Genomic DNA, 20,073 nt, shown 5'->3' with positions numbered 1-20,073 from the left:
TCTCACTCTGCTGACTAAGAGTGAGTGGCTACTTTGGATCCACTTACCTCTGTGAAGTGGTGTTTCCACAAATGAAAATAATCAAATCAAAGTACAGGAGCCGGCTTACTGACAGACACCTCACAGACTGCCTCAGATTGGCTGTCTATAGCTATGAGCCAAACTACAAAGCACTCATAGCCATCACATTGACCTGAGTGAGTAACATGACTGCAACAGTTTTGCCTTCTGATGTCATTGTGGCATTGTGAAAAGTGAGGCTGCATAAGATGGGACATACAACTGCACTTCGCTTCATTAAACTGACTGAGAATTTTGTTGTTTGTTGTAATTTGTTGTGCATATTACAGTTCTACTTTCTAAAATAGTAATTTTAAAAGTAGTAACTTGCATGAAACTTCAGAGGATAAACATTTACAGTTAACAATGGCACCTGGTATGATCTGCTCACTACAAGTGTGTTGATTTTATTTTCTTTGTTGTCTACTATGAACTAAATAATGTCCTTATACAAAATAGGCCACAGGCCTTTTGTTGGTGTTGGAATGAAATTAAATAATGAAACTTAGAATTTAAGGTGTGTTGTAAAATTCTTAAAGCAAGACCGGCCTGTTTAATATGCTAGTTACATTGTTTTCTTGGTTGCATCAATTTGAAAGTTGGACCAAAGCATTACATGTAATTCAAATACAATTAGCCAAAATAAAAGGCTGCAAGGAGTAAATTCAATCTGGCCATCTTCTTCTCTCAGTGCTTCAATAGGTAGATCTTACCTTTCAACTAGGTCGGGGATCTTGAGCTTAAAAAGGTTGGTTACAACTGCCCTACATCCACATATCTTTTCCTCTGCATAACTTTCAAAAGCTAAACCCCACATCATCTCACATATATATTTATTGGTGCTTAGTTTCAATCTGAGTTTTGAGCAGTTGTGAGCTGAGATTATTAAGATATAATAGGGCCCGGAAATATCTTTGTTCATAAAGTCGACTCACATTCAGCTCTAAAACACATGCACACCCCAGCAGACAGGTCTCTCCACAGTTGCTACATCTAGAGGACAATAAAGCTCTGCACAGTATTGTATTGAACTATGGTTGTTCTATTTCAGACTGCTAAAGCCCACAATTTACCAAGCTATGAAGCCACAGTTAATGACCCCACTCCTGATAGTCTCCTCTGTAAATGTTACATATAGGAATATTAGCAATGGATTTAGATTATATAAGATATAAGCATATATAATATTTTTCCAGGAAGATTATTGTCAGTTATATATTTCTTATGTTTATTTCATGTGTTTGTTTCATCTGTAATCTGCTGTGATGTTTTTATTGAGTGGCTGATGCTCTGCTTCAGCTGATGAGGATCCAAATAAAATCATAAATCTGAACAGAAACTGAGCTTTCAATATGATTATCAACACAGACTGAACATGTGTTTAGTTGACCCGTCACACTGAACGGGAGAGAGAGAGAGAGAGAGAAAATGATGAATGCACGCGCTGCTCTGAAGAAAGATTTAACTAATTGATAAAAAGTATCGATCATTATGTGATATTGTGGCGTCATTTTAAACAAATCAACTTTTAAACTGTAGAGACTTCAGTTGAGAGAGAGAGAGACACAAACACACACACACACACACACACAGAGAGCAGCAGAGTCAGTGTATATGTTTGTGTGTGTGTGTTACTTTCTACTTTCTCTTCTTCCAATAATGATTAATTGACAGAAAAAACAGTCAATGATCTAATAAGAAATCCATTAAGGGAACTCTTTATAAAGCAACAGCCTATCCACCCATCTCCTGGAGACATCAAGAAATTACAGATGCCATTACATTCATGCTAGCCAAAGACATATGTCTAATCAACACTGTTTAAGTAATTAGTAAACACTTTAAACAAGCGTTACATGTTGCCATCGCATCACCATTTCAGCAGAGTTGCACTGCTTGCACTATTTGAGGAATGTTGTGAGAAAGTTGCAAAAGATGTTTGTACAGCTGAATATTTTGCACAGACCTTTTGTCAAGCCACGCTATGGAGCCCTCTATAAGCCTCACGCTACATTATATTGACGGGATTTCACTATGAAGACAAGATGTCTCCGAACTGCCTTTTCCCCAAAGACCACACGGGGCAAAACATTGCAGATGGCCTGAGGCAAGCGATGGCTGCATGGGATTTAAAGGGGAGAACCTCAAACGTAAGGCTAGTGGCTAAAGTTAATAGGTGGATGAGGCTGCAGTGCTTTGGGCAAAGACTCCACTTGGCCATAGTCACCTATGGGGAAAGTTTCCTTCCTCCTGATTGTGTGTGACATTAATAACAAATAATGTAATTAAGATATTTCATGTGAGCTACTCTATGATATCTCTCTCTCCCACACAAACACACACACACTAACACACACACAACCAAATGATAATAAAATCTTAATAATTCCTTTTCCACAGCCAAAATATATTTTGATGAAGATTATGATGATGATCATCATGATAATAAATGGTTATATATATCTTTTTTTTATCATCTTAGAGATTGCAATGAAAGATCCCAGGATCTCGGCAGGCCATGATTGGCAGGGTCCTCAAGCAGCAAAAGGCCATTTCCCATTTCCTCTCCAATGACTGAAAAACCTCACCCCCATGTGGCAGGACAGAGATGTACTGGAGGCCATCAATAAGTCAATTAGCCCTCTGGTTGAATTGACGAATTCACTTTCACCAACTCTCCACCTCTTCAACAACTCCATATTGGCAGTGCAGGAGGATGACACAGATCTCACCAGAAGCATCAAAAAGAAGATAGTGGACTATCTCAATGAGAAATATAATGACGTCCCAAAACAAGAGCTAGTCGACATGGCCTCTATTTTTCCTCTCCAAGGAGAGGGCCTCTCTTGAGACAGCAGTGATTGCTGCTGAAGACACTGAGGATGCTGCTGCTGGTGGTGCACGAAAGAAGAAGAAGAAGGCTCTGGGCAGCTTCTTCAAGGTCAGTGAAGCCACAGCTCAAGGACCAGCTCTGCAACCGGACCAGGCCATAGCTAGAGTCCTACCTCAAAGCAGGGATATTGGACACTGGAGTGGTGGAAGGTATCCCAGAAGCTCTACCACGGCTCTACCCACGGCTAAACTGGCTAAGAAATATCTTTGCTTCCCAGCCACAGGTGCCTCTTCAGAGAGGGTTTTCAGTACAGGTGGAAATATTGTCACCTTTCTGCACTCATCTCTGAAGCTAGACCATGTAGACAGACATGGTTTTTCTGGATAAAACCTTTAAGAGGTTTCAAGAGGCAGATTGCGGGGAGCCAGGGTGAGGGAGAATCTGACTGGGTGGCTTTTGTTTTAAAAAAAAAAGTTTGTGCAGGTTCATGTTTCAAAGTGTTTGGCCACAAGAGTGCACTACCTCAAAAGTAGTTTAACATTGATATACTGATTATGCTACTGTATGTCAGTAGTTTGCACTTCAGTAGGTTGTAGCAGTGAGTGCACTTCAACATAGTTGGTGGTATGTATTTATATTTATTATTTTTATACATTATTTGTTTTTATTTGTATATAATTCACTTTATTTATTTTCTTGTATTTCTTGTAAGTCAGTTCAATTATACTTAAAGTTCAAAGACATTGTGTTAAAATGAAACACCAGTGTTAAAGTTCAATAAACGCATATGTTCACAAATCAATGAGTAATCGTTTTTTAATAATCGAGATTTCAATATGAATCAAAATAATTGTGATTATGATTTTTGCCATAATCGAGCAGCACTAGTCACATTCAGAGTCTGCATTCTAGCCTCTGACCACATGTTATCGAGCATACATGATTATTGAGACCGGACTGTTGCATGAGACGTTCGTAACAGAGCAGTGTGCAGAATTTTGATGTTGACTTTCACTATGCATGTGTATTATATTTGCATTTTGAGCCAATGTTTCTTGGTTATTATCAACCTAACAGTGTCAGATTGAGTTTGTGTTGTGGGTGGATACAGTGACTTTGATTAAGGCTGATGTTGAGATGTTGCTGGTGTCAGACAGGATTCACTTTCTTCCATGAAATCTTAAATCAGACACTAATTGGAAAGCCCTTTGAGTATGTCAGCTTTGAATGCAGAATATCTAATGCAATCCGAGGTAATTCTGTGATCAGCTTATGCTGTTTTATTATGAGCAGATATGTTTTTGGTCAGAGGCTGCAATCCTGAAAAAGACAACTCCTCCATCAGTGATTCAAAGACATGTAGAAGGAAGATTTGAACATTCAGAGCTGTAACATCAAACAAATGCATTAAAAAATTAATTAAACTTATCTGAAGAAATGACAGAGCGGTGTTACTACTACAGCAAAATATGGAAAATTTGACTATTGTCTGTGACAGTTTTGGTGGTTAATAGATTCTGAATTGATGTATGTGACAAGATAATCACAATTCAAGGTCTAGTTACTCACATGTTATGTGGCTTTCACACATATCAAACAAACGTGCTTTCCTTCACCTGATGGTGAAGTGAGGTTTGTCCATGACAACTGAACAACGCAACAACTTTAACTACTGGTGACACCATGTGATGTGGTCAAAGCTCCTTTTTCAATTAAATTGAATTAATTTTTATTTGTATTGCACCAAATCACAATATACATTATCTCAAGGCACTTTACCTAGAAGGTCAAGACCTTTAAAAATTAGGATGGAGGGCATTAAAATTTGCTTCTAATCTAAATGCAACATGTCCTCGATCTATCATTCATTAAATCATTCCATTTTTCTTGTTTTTGTTTTTGTTTTTGTTTATCACAGATAATTTTCATATGTCATCATGGTTGATGTTAACAACTTTCTGTTTGCCACCCAGGAGTGACAGTGACCATAGCTGCAACATTCATGGCTACTAGTCACAGCAGGCTGACTAAATAACTGAACTGAACCGTAAGTGGATCAGAGACGTAAGCAGCAACTCAAGCCATTTTCAGACATGAACTCCAGAGGATGTCCCAAGCATTGGGTCTGGACTCTGCTCTTCAAACATAATATTCAACACTGGAGATTCTCTGCTCACATTCACAACCACACAGAAATCTAGAGAGCATTCAGGTTAGAGTTGGTGCAGCAGGCAGAAAGGCAAGATGTAATGTATTAATTACACAGTTCTTTCTACACCGGCAGCAGCTCTTATAACCAAAAGCTCTTGACATCTTTGCCGGTATTTTCTACACGTATGGCACCGAGGGCGGCAGTGGCTGAGGGGTAGAGCGGTCAACCAGAAGGTCGGTGGTGCGTTCCCAGTCTTCCCCATCTGCATGCCGAAGTGTTCTTGGGCAAGATACTGAACCCAAAATTGCCCCTCATAGAAAAAGTGCTGCTAATAGATGCACTGTATGATTGTGTTTGAATTGGTGAATAGCAATAAACTTTCATGTAAAGCACTTTGAGTGGTCATCAAGACTAGAAAAGCGCTATATAAATACAGACCATTTACCATTTTTCATCCTCAGATATTTGTTTTCTTTTTGTTTTTTTCATGTTTGATTCTGTCGCGTGTTAGAAACATCATCAATACGCCCACTCTCTCGTGATGAATCCTGTGGAGGTTGCCGTTTTGTCACATTGCTCCTTCGGACATTCTGCATAGTTTGTACTTGGAGGCTGGCCGGAGAAACTACAGAGACACTCATGACGGTCTCACTCTGATGACCCCTCTGGAGAATGTCTGCATGTTCTCCGTTCAGTGCATGTCTGAAAGCAGCTTCAGATATGTCCAGCCAGGCTAGCTGCAGCCTGGTTGCAGGTAAAACCAGAAGAAACGCATGTTCAACACTAAGCCAGACACTACCTGAAACACGGCGTCTCTGTAGTCATGAAGTCAAGTGTTTGTAAAAACTGATCTTATGAAACAGAAGATGTAAGTTTCACGTTGTACTGCAGCCAGTCAACGCCTACAATCAAACTACAGGAAATAGAGGGGCTTTACACTTCTCTACCCACTCACTCAGTCAGTCAGTCAGACAACACCCTGTGCTCTGTTTGGAGGAGAGCACACTGAGAAATATATCCTACAAACATTCCATCAGTAGGAAATGATTTAAATTCCTCTGCTTTTCTGGCAGATTTCCTGAGTAGGACTTGTCGTTTATTTATTTATTTGCTAAAGCTCTTTGCTTTGCTTCTTGCCAAAATTGCCAGGCATTTTCTAATTAACATCTCCCCCCTGCCACCACTCTATTCCTCATTATGGGAATGATGTAAATATACCCTCCTCATCCTTTTGGATTTGTTGACATGGAAGTGTGCCAGTTGACAGTGCGCCCAGTCAAAGGGCTTAGTACTTAGTGCAAATTCTAATAGCAGCTGAGACTAATAGGCACCACTCTCATTGACATTCAGGTGCACGCAGCCGTGTCAACACCCTGTGAACTGGGGGCTGCATGAGAACGGGCACTAGAAAGGGGGAGCTTGTATATTTTGTTATGGGAGGGGGTGGGGGGTAGGTCCCTCTGTGCTCAGCCTTCTTGAATATAATTCAACACATTTCCTCACTGTTTTTTTTTAAAGAGGTTATTGTTAATGTTAACAGAAGTGTATAAAGAGTAGTGGTGCAGGGTAGGGTGGGGGGTGCGGGGGATGGAGGGTGGGGGGTAGTGGAAGAGGCCTCCCACATCCCCCCACCCCACCTCCTTATCTCAGGCCGACAGTTGTCAGGAATCACGAGCAGAGGCCTGAGTTAGCGAGGCAGGCAGGCAGGCCTGGGGATATGGATCAAAGAGACAGAGCTGGAGAACCAAAGCAGCTCTGATCCCCCAACACTGAAACCCACTCTATTCTATCCTTACTCGCCCGCCTCTCTCTCTCTCTCTCTCACCCTGACATCAAATAGTGAGCCAGAGAGCTCCACCATTCCAAAGCAGGCTAAATCTTCCTCTCACAACAAACCAGAGAGGAAATGAGAGTGCAAGAGGAGAAATGTTTTCTGCTTTTAGTTGTGTGATGTGTTGAGGTCACTGTGGGAAGTAATAGTTTCATTTTCAGTGGCAGGTCACTGAGTTGTCTGACCTGACGAAAAGGGATTAGTGGTCCAGCATCACTGTCTGTCTGAGTGGAGAAAATAACTCCTCACCACTAAGAGAGCTCAAAAGCAGAATAGATATGTGGGAATTTGTCAAAAAAGTGTGGTTGAAAATAAAAAGCTTTATTTTGCAGGCTTTCTTTGGGGGAGGGGGCTTGTAAAACCTCTGATGGTGAAGCTGTGAAAAGGGGTTTCTATTTACACATGCACTGCCATCACAGGGACAGCTTTTCATTCTGTCATTTTGTCTTTCTGTCAATAAGACTTGGAATTGGCTGCACACTCCATCTCCACATGAAAGTCAGCCACTAATTCTTTCCCATTCAATTTGAGAGGAGGAGGTGCAGAAATGGCTTGTATGAATTACATTTCAAATGCAATATAGCTGTTTCAAATTGAATTATTGCCTGTCAGACATACAGCATGTGGTCTTCCTGCAATTTTGAAGTGGGAACTTAGGAAATACACCCACATTGTTATCTCATGTAAATGCCTGGGAACATGATGAAAGGGTCAATGGCAGTGAACTCATAATGAAAAAAGCTTCAACTATGACTTGGAGGGATTAAGAATAGACCGAAAGGACAATAAACACAGAATGCTACATACTCACTGCATGTCATCGATGAATACAATTTCAGTCAGATAAAGTCAATGGAGCTATTTCGATTCAAAAGTGATGAGATTTGTATCCATTTTTTTCCATCATCTCATGTACTGGTGCTCCTTTCTGACACACAACAGTAAAATCATGTTTTTTGTCCTATTATTCCAGTGCAGTATTTTTTGCATATTTCACCAGTGGCAAGATGTAAGGACACATTTGATTTAGGAATGCATACTTTAGCTTTAACTATCCAATAGGATGTGAACACCTACATGTAACATAGAGTGACAGCAGTTCTAGCCATTCATTGATGCGCTGTTAGAATGGGTGACACAAGTAGAGGGAGATATATGGGGATGCTGTGGGAGACATCTTCAGACTTGGGGGTGACAATTGCTCATGTTACTCTGTTGGCATTGGTATATTGTTTCACCTTCTGGTCTCCTTGATGCATCAAGTCTACATTAAAACTTCTGCGTAAGACATCAGCTGCTGCCTGAGTTCTCCTTTCACCAGCTTCCAGAAAACTTCCATAACAGTGTCGACACAAACACAGTGACACAAAATTGCTGCTGCTGCAAAAATTACTCTTAATCTTTACAAGGCAGCTATTGGTTGGTTGTGGTTACGAATAGATCATGGTTAAGTTTGTGACAAGTCAAGTCAAGTCAAGATGTCGCTTTCTCTATTATGCATCACTCACAGACTGCCAGCAATGTCGTCTGGGGTAATTTGGGGTTCAGTAACTTGCCCAAGAACACAGAAAATGGGGGAGACTGGGATCAGCAGACCTTCTGGTTAGTGAATGACCTGCTCTACCTACTGAGCCACAGCCATCTATGTTCAGTGGCAGGGGTTTGCAGTCTAATGTGAAGTGGTCAGGATGACAGACAGCACCTCCAATCAGAGGCCATGGTTCTTTGCTGGAAAATGGTAATTGCTCCCTCTGGGTTGGGGGTGAGTTGCTGCCGCAAGTAAAAGAGTTTAAGTTCTTTCACTCCCTCACAATGGAGGGGAAGATTGAGCAAAGGATGTTGAGGCAGGTCATTGCTGCGTCAGCAGTAGTGCAGGTGTTGTAGTTGTTCTCTGAGAAAGTAACAAAAATGTAAAAAAAACGCTATGTTTAAGAAAATGAAAAAAAATCCTCGATCCACCCCCTTACCTGGATCCACACCAAAATTGTATGTGTTCCTCTTTGACCCATACCACTTTTTACACTTCTCATAAGAACATGGAAAGAGATAACTTGCTGTTTTGGTTTGCTGCTGCATTGTATGGCTGTAACTATTTGCAGTGGTATTTGCCACATGCTGCACTCAGTCCTCATAGTTTTGGTTGCAGTTGTGCACATACCTGTAATGGGCATGCAATACAGTTCTCTCTCTCACTCAAGAACTTGCCTTTCACTCTTTAGTCTGTGTTCTCTTGGAATCTGTTGCGTGTAAGACCATATATTGAATTAATTCTGTGGGAAATGCTGCAGAGAATGTAAAATAAAATAGAATTCTTTCATGACCCACACCAAATTTCATGGTAATTTGTCCAGTAGTTATTGCATAATCCTGCAAACTAACGGACAAGTATTCATAAAGATGCTTGATTTAAATGATAATTCTGGTTTCCACTTGTTACTTCACTAAGTATCAGTCTCTGACATCATGGACACGAACACTAAAGCTGATAGAATGTTAAAGGTTTTGAATCTTCCAGGTCACAGATTCCACTGTAATGTGGATCAGCATTGGTAAGTGACTTAGAAAATGTAATCGATTACATTGTGCATCCTGTTAATGGAAGAAGTAATCACCAAACCACACTAATTAGTTAACAGTACAAGTAATAATCTTTTCTATTACTTTCGATTATTCACCCCACCTTTGCCACAGGTGACTACCAACAAATGTTATTTAATCTACAGTGTATGTGTTGGAACCTCACCATAATTAGAAATAGCACTGGCGCAATTCAGTAACCACAAACAACAAATCTTTACACACCATGATTCTCCTTCAATCTCAACTTAGCTAACAACCTTACACACACACTATAACAATGAAAACAGCCAGAGAATATTTGGGCCATACCCTTGACAAGATGCAACTTGTAACAAGGTTGCCAGAAGGTCAATACATCTGCTATTAGTGGCTAGCTACCTCTAGGCACCTCCAGCCCTCTTGACAGTGAACATATTCTAAGCCAGTTTCTACACAAAACACAAACACAGAAGAAAATGATATGGACAGTCCTTTCTAACTCCTAGCAAGGAAGCTAACAAGCAAATCTACCAGAGTGTCCCAATAACAGAGCATGACTGAGATTACAGAAATAAATTACAGCCCACGAGTGATCAGGATAATGTACAGGTCGATTCAGGAGTTAATGTTAACAAGAGCTCAAATCCTCATGCTCTAATGTTGAGTCCATTAGGTCTTACCTGTGGGGCGAGTCCATTGCTGACAGGGTTGACGTGGCTGCTTGGTGCTGCGGAGGTCATAAAAGTGTCAGAGTAGGTGGAGAAGCTGTGGCGGTTTGAGGCCAGACCGTAGGCGGAGCTGCTGTCAGTGCTAGACAGACTACTCTGGTGCATGGTGGATGGAGGTAACGGCTGGGGACGGTGAACTGTACCACCACCATCTAAAGAGCAAAACACAACAGTGCATACATAGCTTAGTACTTAAAGATTCTGTATACCATCTAAAAACTCCCTGTGCTCCAGTCAGTGTTTTTAACACAGATCTCTTTCTTTAATTGCTCAAGCATGCAACGTCCGTTGTCTGTGTGCTCAACTGAACCAAACAAATTGTTGATTTATCAGTAAACAGCATAGTTTCGTTAGCACCACCTTCTTCAAAATGTATTTGATTTCAACAATTGTAAAGTTATATTTGGCAGTACGACTCTGTTCTGGGACCTCCCTGCTCTTCCATGAGCCTTCATGGGAAGTGATGCAGAGAGCAGCAGCTTAAAGACCCTGGCACAGAACAGAGCAGCATCAATTTCAATATATAACAGTGATTAGGTCAGATTCAGAATGAAAAGTAGGTGCTGAAGGTCAGTAGCTTAAATAGACCGCAATATACGTTTTGCCAATTGAAAGCAAAGGACGGGATAATCTGAGTCATACAGATCCGCTGCTGTCAGCTGACGGACTGAATTGTGGCTGAGATCGACTTCGTCACCTGCCTGATATAATGCTATGTTCAATTTTTCAGGTGAGTAGAAGGGCAGGAGATATGGTTTTGACACTGACATTGCACCAGAATGATGAAAACAAGGATATATGTGGACAAAAGAAGAATGTACCAATGGAGTGTAGAACTATAACTAAATGATTTGTTTGTGTTAATAGGGTGTTTTTACAACTTATGTCTTTGGTTCGGTTTGAAAGAAATCTGGTGCCTTTTCCTGGTATGTGTCGTTTGGTCCAGTTGGCCGGACAGAAATTACTGAGACTATGTACGAGTGTACGAGTATGTGGGTCCACTAGCTATACGATTTTATGGCAATAAAGCTGAATTAAATCAAAAGCTGATTGGTAACTGTTCATGTTGAAAACAAGAGATCTGCACATTATATTTGCTTCACCGTGTGAATGAGGGAGATTTTCTGATTAAGTCAACAGGCAAAACCACTTTAAACTGTGGTCTGCTGTGTTTGCATCCTACTCAATATAGGTTGGCAGTCCATTTAAAAGTGTGTGATGCAGTGATCTGTCAGTTGCCATTGTTTAGCTTTCCATACACAATGTATTTTAGCCTCTCATCTGCTTTGCATCAGACACGACCTATACATCAGTGGTGGCATTGACTAAACAGGGACTACATGCTGAGAAGTTGAGAAGTCCCAACTGATTTTGAGGATGCACTGGAGGCACTTTATATAAAAAGGCATTAAGCTCTTGCCTACTGTAGATCCTGGATTCACTTCCATACAGTAAGGTGCTGAGAACACAGTCCTGATTAATTTCCAAAGTTGGTGTCTTCTGTCAGTGCTTTACTTTCCCACAACCTTTTTGTCAGTCTAGCCATGATGGTGTTTGACCTCCGAAGCTGCCTGTCAAGTTTGACATTGAGCGAGAGGATCTTGATTGTTGATTAGGGAACCCAGTTGAGTGAATTTGGCCACAACATTGAGAAAGACATTTTTGTTGGAGGGGACAGTTGGTCCTCTTCAGGCTTGTAGCGAGCCAACACTTCTTGAAATTGTAAGCAAAGTGAACACAGCGTATCTGCACTGCAATATCAGTGTGAGTCACAAGGGCTGCATTCTCTGTGAATAGCAAGTACCTGATGAGCACTATACTATTTTTGCTACATATACAGTATGCAAGAGAAAATTATTATTATAAATTGTGTCAATGTGAGAAATCACCAATTACCTCTGTTTCAAACCGCAGAAGTGTACAAAATATTTAGCAAGCAGCCTCTATTTTTTAACCTGTGTACTCTGCTATCATTTATCATTTGCAACACTACTGTTCATTATGAATAAACCATTTTGTTGTTTACAAAATCCAACATCATGGAACATCTTCTCTATGATCGTAAATTTCAGGAATCTGAACCAACCATTTCCATGAGTTTAATAATGTAATGAGTATTAAACAGTCCAGAACCAGAACCTTCTTTATTTACAATATGTAGCCTGTAAAAAATATAGTCCACCAAGATACAAATCAACAGTGCATAGCTTCCAGCCCATATTTTTCACTAGTTCACGAGTCCCACACACTTTACACACTATAACAAGGAGCAACACCTTTTCAACATTTTTATTTGTCACTCATATAACCAGTGTCAAAGTGTTATGTGCTCTACCTTGAGACAGAGTGTTGGTTTGGTAGCTAGACTCTGGAAGCTGGTAAGTCTGAAGTGTTGGCATCCCTGTAGGAGGAAATCCACCTGGCAACAGATGGTTGAATGCTGCTAGCTGATTGGCTCCTGCTTGTTTTCGCCATCTGGCTCTTCGATTGCTGAACCAGACCTAAAAAGAAAACGAAAGCATGAGTCACTCATCTTAGTCATTTTAATAATTATAAATGAGCTGACAGTGACATACAGTGACAGTGTCACATAGTTTGTCATTGTCTCAGTGAAAACTCTCCTCTGCAGGGACAGATTTGTATTGTAATTGTGAAATGAATATGTATACAGCGTAATAATAATAATACATTTTTTTATACAGCACCTTTCATACATAAAATGCTGCTCAAAGTGCTTGACAATAAAATCAATAAAATCAAAGACACAAAATAAGAGATCAGTAAGAACATGTTAGCAATAAAACCAAAAGACCTGCACATATGGAATATGTAACAGAGTGGATAGACAGTCTCGATATGAAAGATAACAGCAGTAGCTGATAGCTCAACATGGTTTTACAGATGTGAGTTGATTACCTGGTCACATGACCTCCTACCTAGAATCATATTAAAGACAGTCAAGAGTTCAGGTCTCAAATGTTTAAATGTAATTGACATAAACTATAAAGTATTAGCCTCCAATGCAGCATCACTTATTTGTAGTGAAATATTTTTAAGGGTTTGAAAAAAGCACAGACAAATCTACTTTCAAGTCCAGTAATGTGAGCCAAATCAGGCAGATTGTGAAATGACAAAGGTGCGTTTACAGCCAAAAGCTGAACTGTGTTCATCTCAACTCAGCGGTGCACTTATTTCCAAGTTCTTAATTTATGCTAACGAAAAGTCAGACGCTCTGAGCAACTTTCAGCCTGGCACTCTGCAGAAATCACACTTACACAGCCCGGATGTGTCTCTGTTGCACCGTGTGCTCCTCACACACACTGTCCCACATTACGAAATACAGGTACGGGATTCTTTTTCATTTATGCTATTTGAATCAATCCATACAATATCACTCACGAGTTAATACATGCACATAGCAAACATCCAGAGTCGTTGCACGAATCTGTGTTGCCTCCAGCTCTCTACCCGCTCACTTTCTCCAGGAATCAGCCTTTTTCATTTGGAGCAAATGAAAATATGCCTTTCAAGTGGAGAACATCATTTGGACTCCTATTTCTGTACAGGAGACTCAAATAATTAGAACAGGTGTTGTTGCCCAGAGGTACTTCTGTAAAAAAGGCAGAACAAGTAGAGTCTGATCAACTCACCAGTCCAATTCCTTCTGTAGAGCAATGATAGGACTGTGTGTGTGTGTGTGTGTGTGTGTGTGTGTGTGTGTGTGTGTGTGTGTGTGTGTGTGTGTGTGTTGGGAATTTGCTGCAAAATTTAACAAGTAAAGATATGAATATACTTATTAATTATGTATTATCCCATAGTCTTAGTAGACCTAAAACTTGTTAGTGTAGCAAACGGAAAATAGGCTATTTACACTGCGGAACCATTGTGTTTAGCTCCATCCATGAAAATATAAAAAATATATATTTCTTTTTTGAAATAGGTAGGTGCACAGATGTTAAGTAAGTCACACATAGTCCAAACCTTTAAAAATTATCAAAAATACATTTCAATGGGGTATTCTTCTGTTTGCAGACACATACAGTGTTTGGCAGCATTGAATGGTTAATACAATGCAATGATAAAATCCTATTAACTTGTGCTGCACTTACTGTTAGGAAATTTCATTTTCAACAAAGCATCGTTTTCTAAAAGCTCCTCATTAATTTAAACCTGTTAAATAATAGAATAAAAGGTCTCTATTGTAAATGTACAAGTACAGCCAAATGTCAATAATAATATTAATCATTGTAGTGAAATAATAAAAGAACAATATCTGAATGTAGTAGCATGAAAAGAAAATTCCTTATTCAGGTACAAGTACCTTAAATATGACCTGAGTGAAGTACTTCCACTTCACATTCCACTACTGACATTTTCACAAGATGAGAGTGTTGCAGGTTGATGGCATGTCTCTGCTTGCATATTTCTTTTGTTTAAATCAAAGCACAACATTCAACACCCCATCTGACAAGCTTTAAATGTGAAATGCTACAGTTTGACACAGACTGCAACCACGACCTTATCACAACCATCTTGCACAGTAAGAGATTTGTGCAATCATTCAGGTTTTAAGTTCCCTTCGAGAATCAGTGCCAAGCCCGTTTTTTTTACATTTACTTGCCACTGCTCTCTACATGTATTCTATTAACAATCAGTATTTGAAAACTAGCAAAATCATGTCCTTTAGTCCTTGCACTTGACTGGCCAACTCTAACACACTGGCGACCATTTGATAGGATTAATAGCTCAAGAACAAGGGGGAACGTGGACCTTGACTCAAGACCAGGCTTGGCAAGTTTAGATTACCTGTTTCTTTTTATAAATATCTGACTGAAACCAGCATCAGGGAATGTATGATGACCAGTGTCTGCAGGTTAAATGTTCAGTGCACTGGTTTCAAGCCTCACTGGTTTCTCACTGTCTCTGTTTTACTGTCTCTTGATTGATCCATTTTGCGGCTGTGGATTAAAGCTCCCATGAGACAGCCCAGACTCTTGATCTGCTATGAATGTTTCAGTGAGAAGTGCGCTTTAAAGTGGTGGGAAAAACAGACTACAGCCAAGATGTTAGGGAGTGAGACATGCTTGAGGAATGCGCCCCAACCCCACTGCTGAACAGCTGTTGTCAGAGCTCCACAGTACTTTCCCGAGATTTACTGGGACACTGGAACTGTCAAAACAGTTTCCTTAGCTGAGAGGGCAGAGTGTTGGATGAATGTCCAGTTTGGGTGAATGCTAGATGGTCTGTAAGGTATCACAATAATGTGACATCATGTACATGTACAAATAATTTCAGTCAAGCAGGTCAAGTCTCCTTCACTATCTTGACATGCTACAGAACATTGCTTCTCAAATGTTAGCTGGCACAAAGCCATAGTGACATTACTCTTGTAGCTGCCAACATACACTGACTGCCTTTTACATTGTGCATTGATTAAGAAATTCTACTTATCACTTTTAAATCATATATCGCCTCACCCTAAATTACAGCAATGATTTATCAACCCCTTATGGATCAGTGGATGGAGCTTTTCCTGTTGGTCACATTTTGTTACCAGAGAGTGACAAAGCCTTTGCTGTTAGAGCACGAATTGTCAAACAATCGCACAGATGACACAGGCAACATTATGGATGGATTGATGGATGGATGTCACAGTGTTACCTGGACCCTGGCCTCAGTCAATTTGGTCCTCTGGGCCAGCTCTTCCCTGGTATAGATGTCAGGGTAGTGGGTTCTTTCGAAAGCCTTCTCCAGCTCCTCCAGCTGCTCCGCTGTGAACGTGGTGCGACTCCTGCGCTGCTTCCTCTTCAGAGGGAGGTCAGGCTCCGACTCTACATCAGACACTTCATCCATCCGACTGCCTGGACAAACACATGGAAGGGGCATATTATGTCAGCATGATTTTAGCTGTGAACATATAATGATGTAATTAATGTGTGTTACCAGTTACTTAAACCCACCTACCCTGACACCAGTGTGCCAGTACCAGCCTGTATGCTGCCTTTGTATTATATTTGTTCGCACTCACAACATGCTCCACACCATGATTTTTTTCAACCAGGCACTCACATTCACTACTGAATCCCAACTACCACATAAATAGTAAATGGTAATGGTCCGTATTTATATAGCGCTGTTCTAGTCCTGATGACCATTCAAAGGGCTTTACAATACAGTTTTACATTCACCCTTTCACACGCACATTCATACAGTGCATCTATGTGCAGCATTTTCTCTAAGAGAAGGGGCAATTTGGGATTCAGTATCTTGCCCAAGGACACTTTGGCATGCAAACTAGGGAAGACTGGGATCGAATTGCCGACCTCTAACCTTTTGGTTAGAGTACGACCGCTCTAACCTCTGAGCCACAGCCGCCCCATATACCATGTTAATTATTTGCATTTTCTTTAATAAATGTTTGTGAGAACAGAATGCAGAGTGCATCTCCATCCTTTGTTGCGGCCCATGAGCCAGTTGTAACACCATAAACACATCCTTTGATTTGGTGACCTTTTCAAACTGTTTATCATTCCCTTTAAAGTAAAACGTCATACCACTCAGGGGCGGCTTTCCTGGGTGGACAGGGGGGTCTGGACCTAACCCTAATACGTTAGCAATAAAACAAAGACTTGGGATAAAAAACTAAAAACTAATAAAAAAAGCAAAAGGTATAAAAAGAAGTACAAAAATATAGAATAAAGACAATGGTGTTAAAAAAGGTGTTATTTGGTGTTATTTTTATTCAAATTAATTAAAAGCAAGATCATAGAAATAGGTATTCAGTTGTTATGTTAAAACTATCAACAGAAGTAGCCCCCCCCCAAGCTTTTTGTACTTCGTTTTGGGGATATTGAGCAAGCCTGTGGTAGAAGGACTTGGGGAAGGTTTTGGAACATACTCCAATAAACATTCAGGGTGTATGAGGGTGCTGTACCATTAAGAGACTTAAAAACAAGTAAAACAATTTTAAAATCAGTCCTCAGTGATACTGGAACCCAGTGGAAAGATGCTAAAACCAGAGTAATGTGATCTCTTCCTATTTCTCATTAAAACCCTGGCTGCTGAATTTTGTACAAGCTGGAGTTGGTCAATGGATTTTTTGGGTAATTCTGAATATAGTGCATTACAGTAGTCCAGGCGAGAAAGAATAAAAACGAGTCAACTGTTCTGCCAGTAAGGTATGTTTTGAACCAGTTTAGAGCTGTGCCTTTGATACCAATCCAACTTTCTAGTCTGTGTAAAATAATCTTGTGATCTACTGTGTCAAATGCAGCAGATAAGTCGAGCAGCATCAGGATAGATGCATTTTTATTATCTGTGCTCAGTCTACACTCATTTATTATTCTGACCAGTGCTATTTTGGTCCCTTTCTAAGACTGAAATCAGTTGTGTATACGGTTCATATGTAGGAACTCATCCAACTGTTTAGATTTGGCCTTTTCGAGAATTTTCAAAGTTCAGGCAGGAAGACTTTACCCCCATTCAAACAATCTCAAATCTCTCACTCTCTCTATGGTTATTGATCAGCTCACTGTGGGCGTTTCTAAATGGCCAATCAGATTGTGCCAAAGTCTCTTACAGCCAATCATGTGCCTGCTGTCAAACTTTAAATCCCTTTCCGTGGTCAGCTGTCATTCAGTGATGCTCAAAAACCCACCTCCACCCCAATCTCCTCCTGTCTTCTGCAGAATCATCATCACCTTATCTGGATCCTCAACCACCACCAGTGTCTAGACCTCGGGGGGAATTACTGTACTACGTTCTGCTTTACCCCCATCTAATCCTGATGACATCACATAGGGGTCTAAAACTCCAATAGACTATAACTTTCACATCACTTTCTGTGCACATGTCAATAAATGTTGTTAAAGTGTTAATTTTAAGTTTATCCTGATTGAACTAGGGCAGGTTGGAAATGAGTCTGTAGTTGTTCAGCATAGAGGAATCAAGATTTGCTTTTTTAAGAAGGGGCTTTACCAGAGCGGTTTGAAGTGCATCTGGAAAGATACCTGATTGTGAAGCAGGACATGTGTATTCAGAGCTTTGTTAGATGAGGAGCGATCTCTGTGGCTTGTTAATTAGCTTTTTCTCCACATTCTCTCAGCTCTACAGCATTTCCTCTTCAGCAGACGTATTCAGTCATTTTTCCATGGCATTAGTTTAGTCTGTGATTTCGTTTTGGATTTCTCAGGTGTCACACTGTTGAGAGCTGATCTTAATTTAGAGTTAAAAGATTTACTTTTCCATGGTTAGATTTGAAATCCCTAGAGAGAGCTTGATTTTGCATGTGAGTACAGAATTTGGCAGCTGAGGATGAACATAGATAGCATCTCTTAATGAGGCATTCTGTACCAATTTAAGCAAGGATATTAATAAATAGTTATACATTGTGTACTGAATGTATGTTGGCTTATTATAAACACAAAATAAAGCATTCTTAAACTTTGACAGATTGCAGGTCTGAAACACAGTTTTAATGCTCTGTCAAATATTACTGAAGACAAATCTTTACTGTCTGTTGAATATGTGAAAAAACCTAAATGTTTGCAACACTTTCTGTATCCGTTTCTTAAAATAAAAGCACTCCTGCATTTCTGCTCACTGAATCCATTCGTTAGTTATAAAAAGTTGTTTTATTTTGAGGAGCGGAAATGCCGCTCCTCTATACAGTAGAGTACTAGTATTTATTTGAGTACATATGACTACTTTTGAAATACAGTGATCCCAGCAGACACCTCACAAAGGCTGTTGTTATATTAAAAGTTCACGTAAAGAACTTCAGTTGATGGGCCGTAGTCTCTCTCTCTCTCTCTCTCTCTCTCTCTCTCTCTCTCTCTCTCTCTCTCTCTCTCTCTCTCTCTCTCTCTCTCTCTCTCTCTCTGTCTGTCTGTATATCTCTCTTTCACACACAATGAGCTAAAACAAAGGGACAATGCGCAACAGGTAAAAAACCTTCCCAGTAAGATGAAAAGATTCGCCCCTGATACCACTCCATTGGATTGTTAATCAACATTCAGAAGGTATGAGATCTGAATTGTAGTTCTATAATCTATTCCTCTGTTTTTGATACACAAATTGAGAGGTTGTTATTGCTGCAGAACATCCTGTTATTGGCTTAAAAAATGTCAAACATATTAATTTGCAAATGAGATACATTTCATTCATTATATCTACATTATATTCATATAAACTCTGTTAGGAGTCAATTAGGTACACCTATCTTACACTAAAGTATAATACAACAGTCATAGTGAGAGAGAGAGAGAGAGAGAGAGGTAGAGATAGATGTGACATTGTGTGGCACAGCGAGAAGCAATAGACATGTTCACAACTTTCGACACATACAGAGGGATCAGATGGAGGAGGATCAAACGGTGCTTCGTATGCTACAATCTCCAATGATTTCTTTGTGTGGTTATTTATATGACAGAACACTTTTCTTTTGACTGATAAGTACAGTTCTATATCAAAACCTGCAGATCCCAGCATCCCCCAGGGCACATTACTGAGAGGTGCAGTGTAATGAGGGGTGCTAATCTCTCCAGACCACCTTGGTGATGTGTGTAACACCATTCTTGCACTGTTTGCCCGAGGGCAGCCCAGACAAGCACACTGGCAGGCTGAAAATAGTCCCAAAACATTTACTGCACAGCTGATTTCACTCACACACAATGTGTCCACACTGATGTTCATGAGGAGCCATGGGAGATTATCTACATATTATCTACATTATATACATGCAGATATCCCTTTCCAATGAAGCTACTAAATTCTTACCAGGATTGGAGAGTATTTATAATTTGATATATAGTGTATGTTAATCTAGACTGTGGTATGATGTCAAATTACAGATAAAAACACATCAGCTGGGACATGGGACCAGATGTCCTCATGAGCCATATTTCACATT

At 40.1% G+C, this 20,073-nt stretch overlaps 1 protein-coding gene across 5 annotated transcripts in view; it reads right to left on the bottom strand.

Annotated features, from left to right (window-relative positions):
• The window catches only part of LOC118111049 (paired box protein Pax-7), a 60,218-nt gene that overhangs the window by 15,548 nt on the left and 24,597 nt on the right, over positions 1-20,073 (bottom strand). For all 5 annotated transcript variants that reach the window (XM_047340375.1, XM_035159328.2, XM_047340376.1 and 2 more), the window contains 3 exons: positions 15,825-16,024; positions 12,499-12,664; positions 10,116-10,315 (listed from right to left, as the gene is read on the bottom strand). In XM_047340375.1, the coding sequence (XP_047196331.1) occupies positions 10,116-10,315; positions 12,499-12,664; positions 15,825-16,024 (566 nt within the window). The remainder of the gene's footprint in view (positions 1-10,115; positions 10,316-12,498; positions 12,665-15,824; positions 16,025-20,073) is intronic.

Source organism: Hippoglossus stenolepis, chromosome 6 (genome assembly GCF_022539355.2).
Source record: "Hippoglossus stenolepis isolate QCI-W04-F060 chromosome 6, HSTE1.2, whole genome shotgun sequence".
Lineage (NCBI taxonomy): Eukaryota > Metazoa > Chordata > Actinopteri > Pleuronectiformes > Pleuronectidae > Hippoglossus > Hippoglossus stenolepis.
The sequence above is the reverse complement of the archived record's forward strand: the minus strand, read 5'-3'. Positions and strand labels throughout refer to the sequence as shown.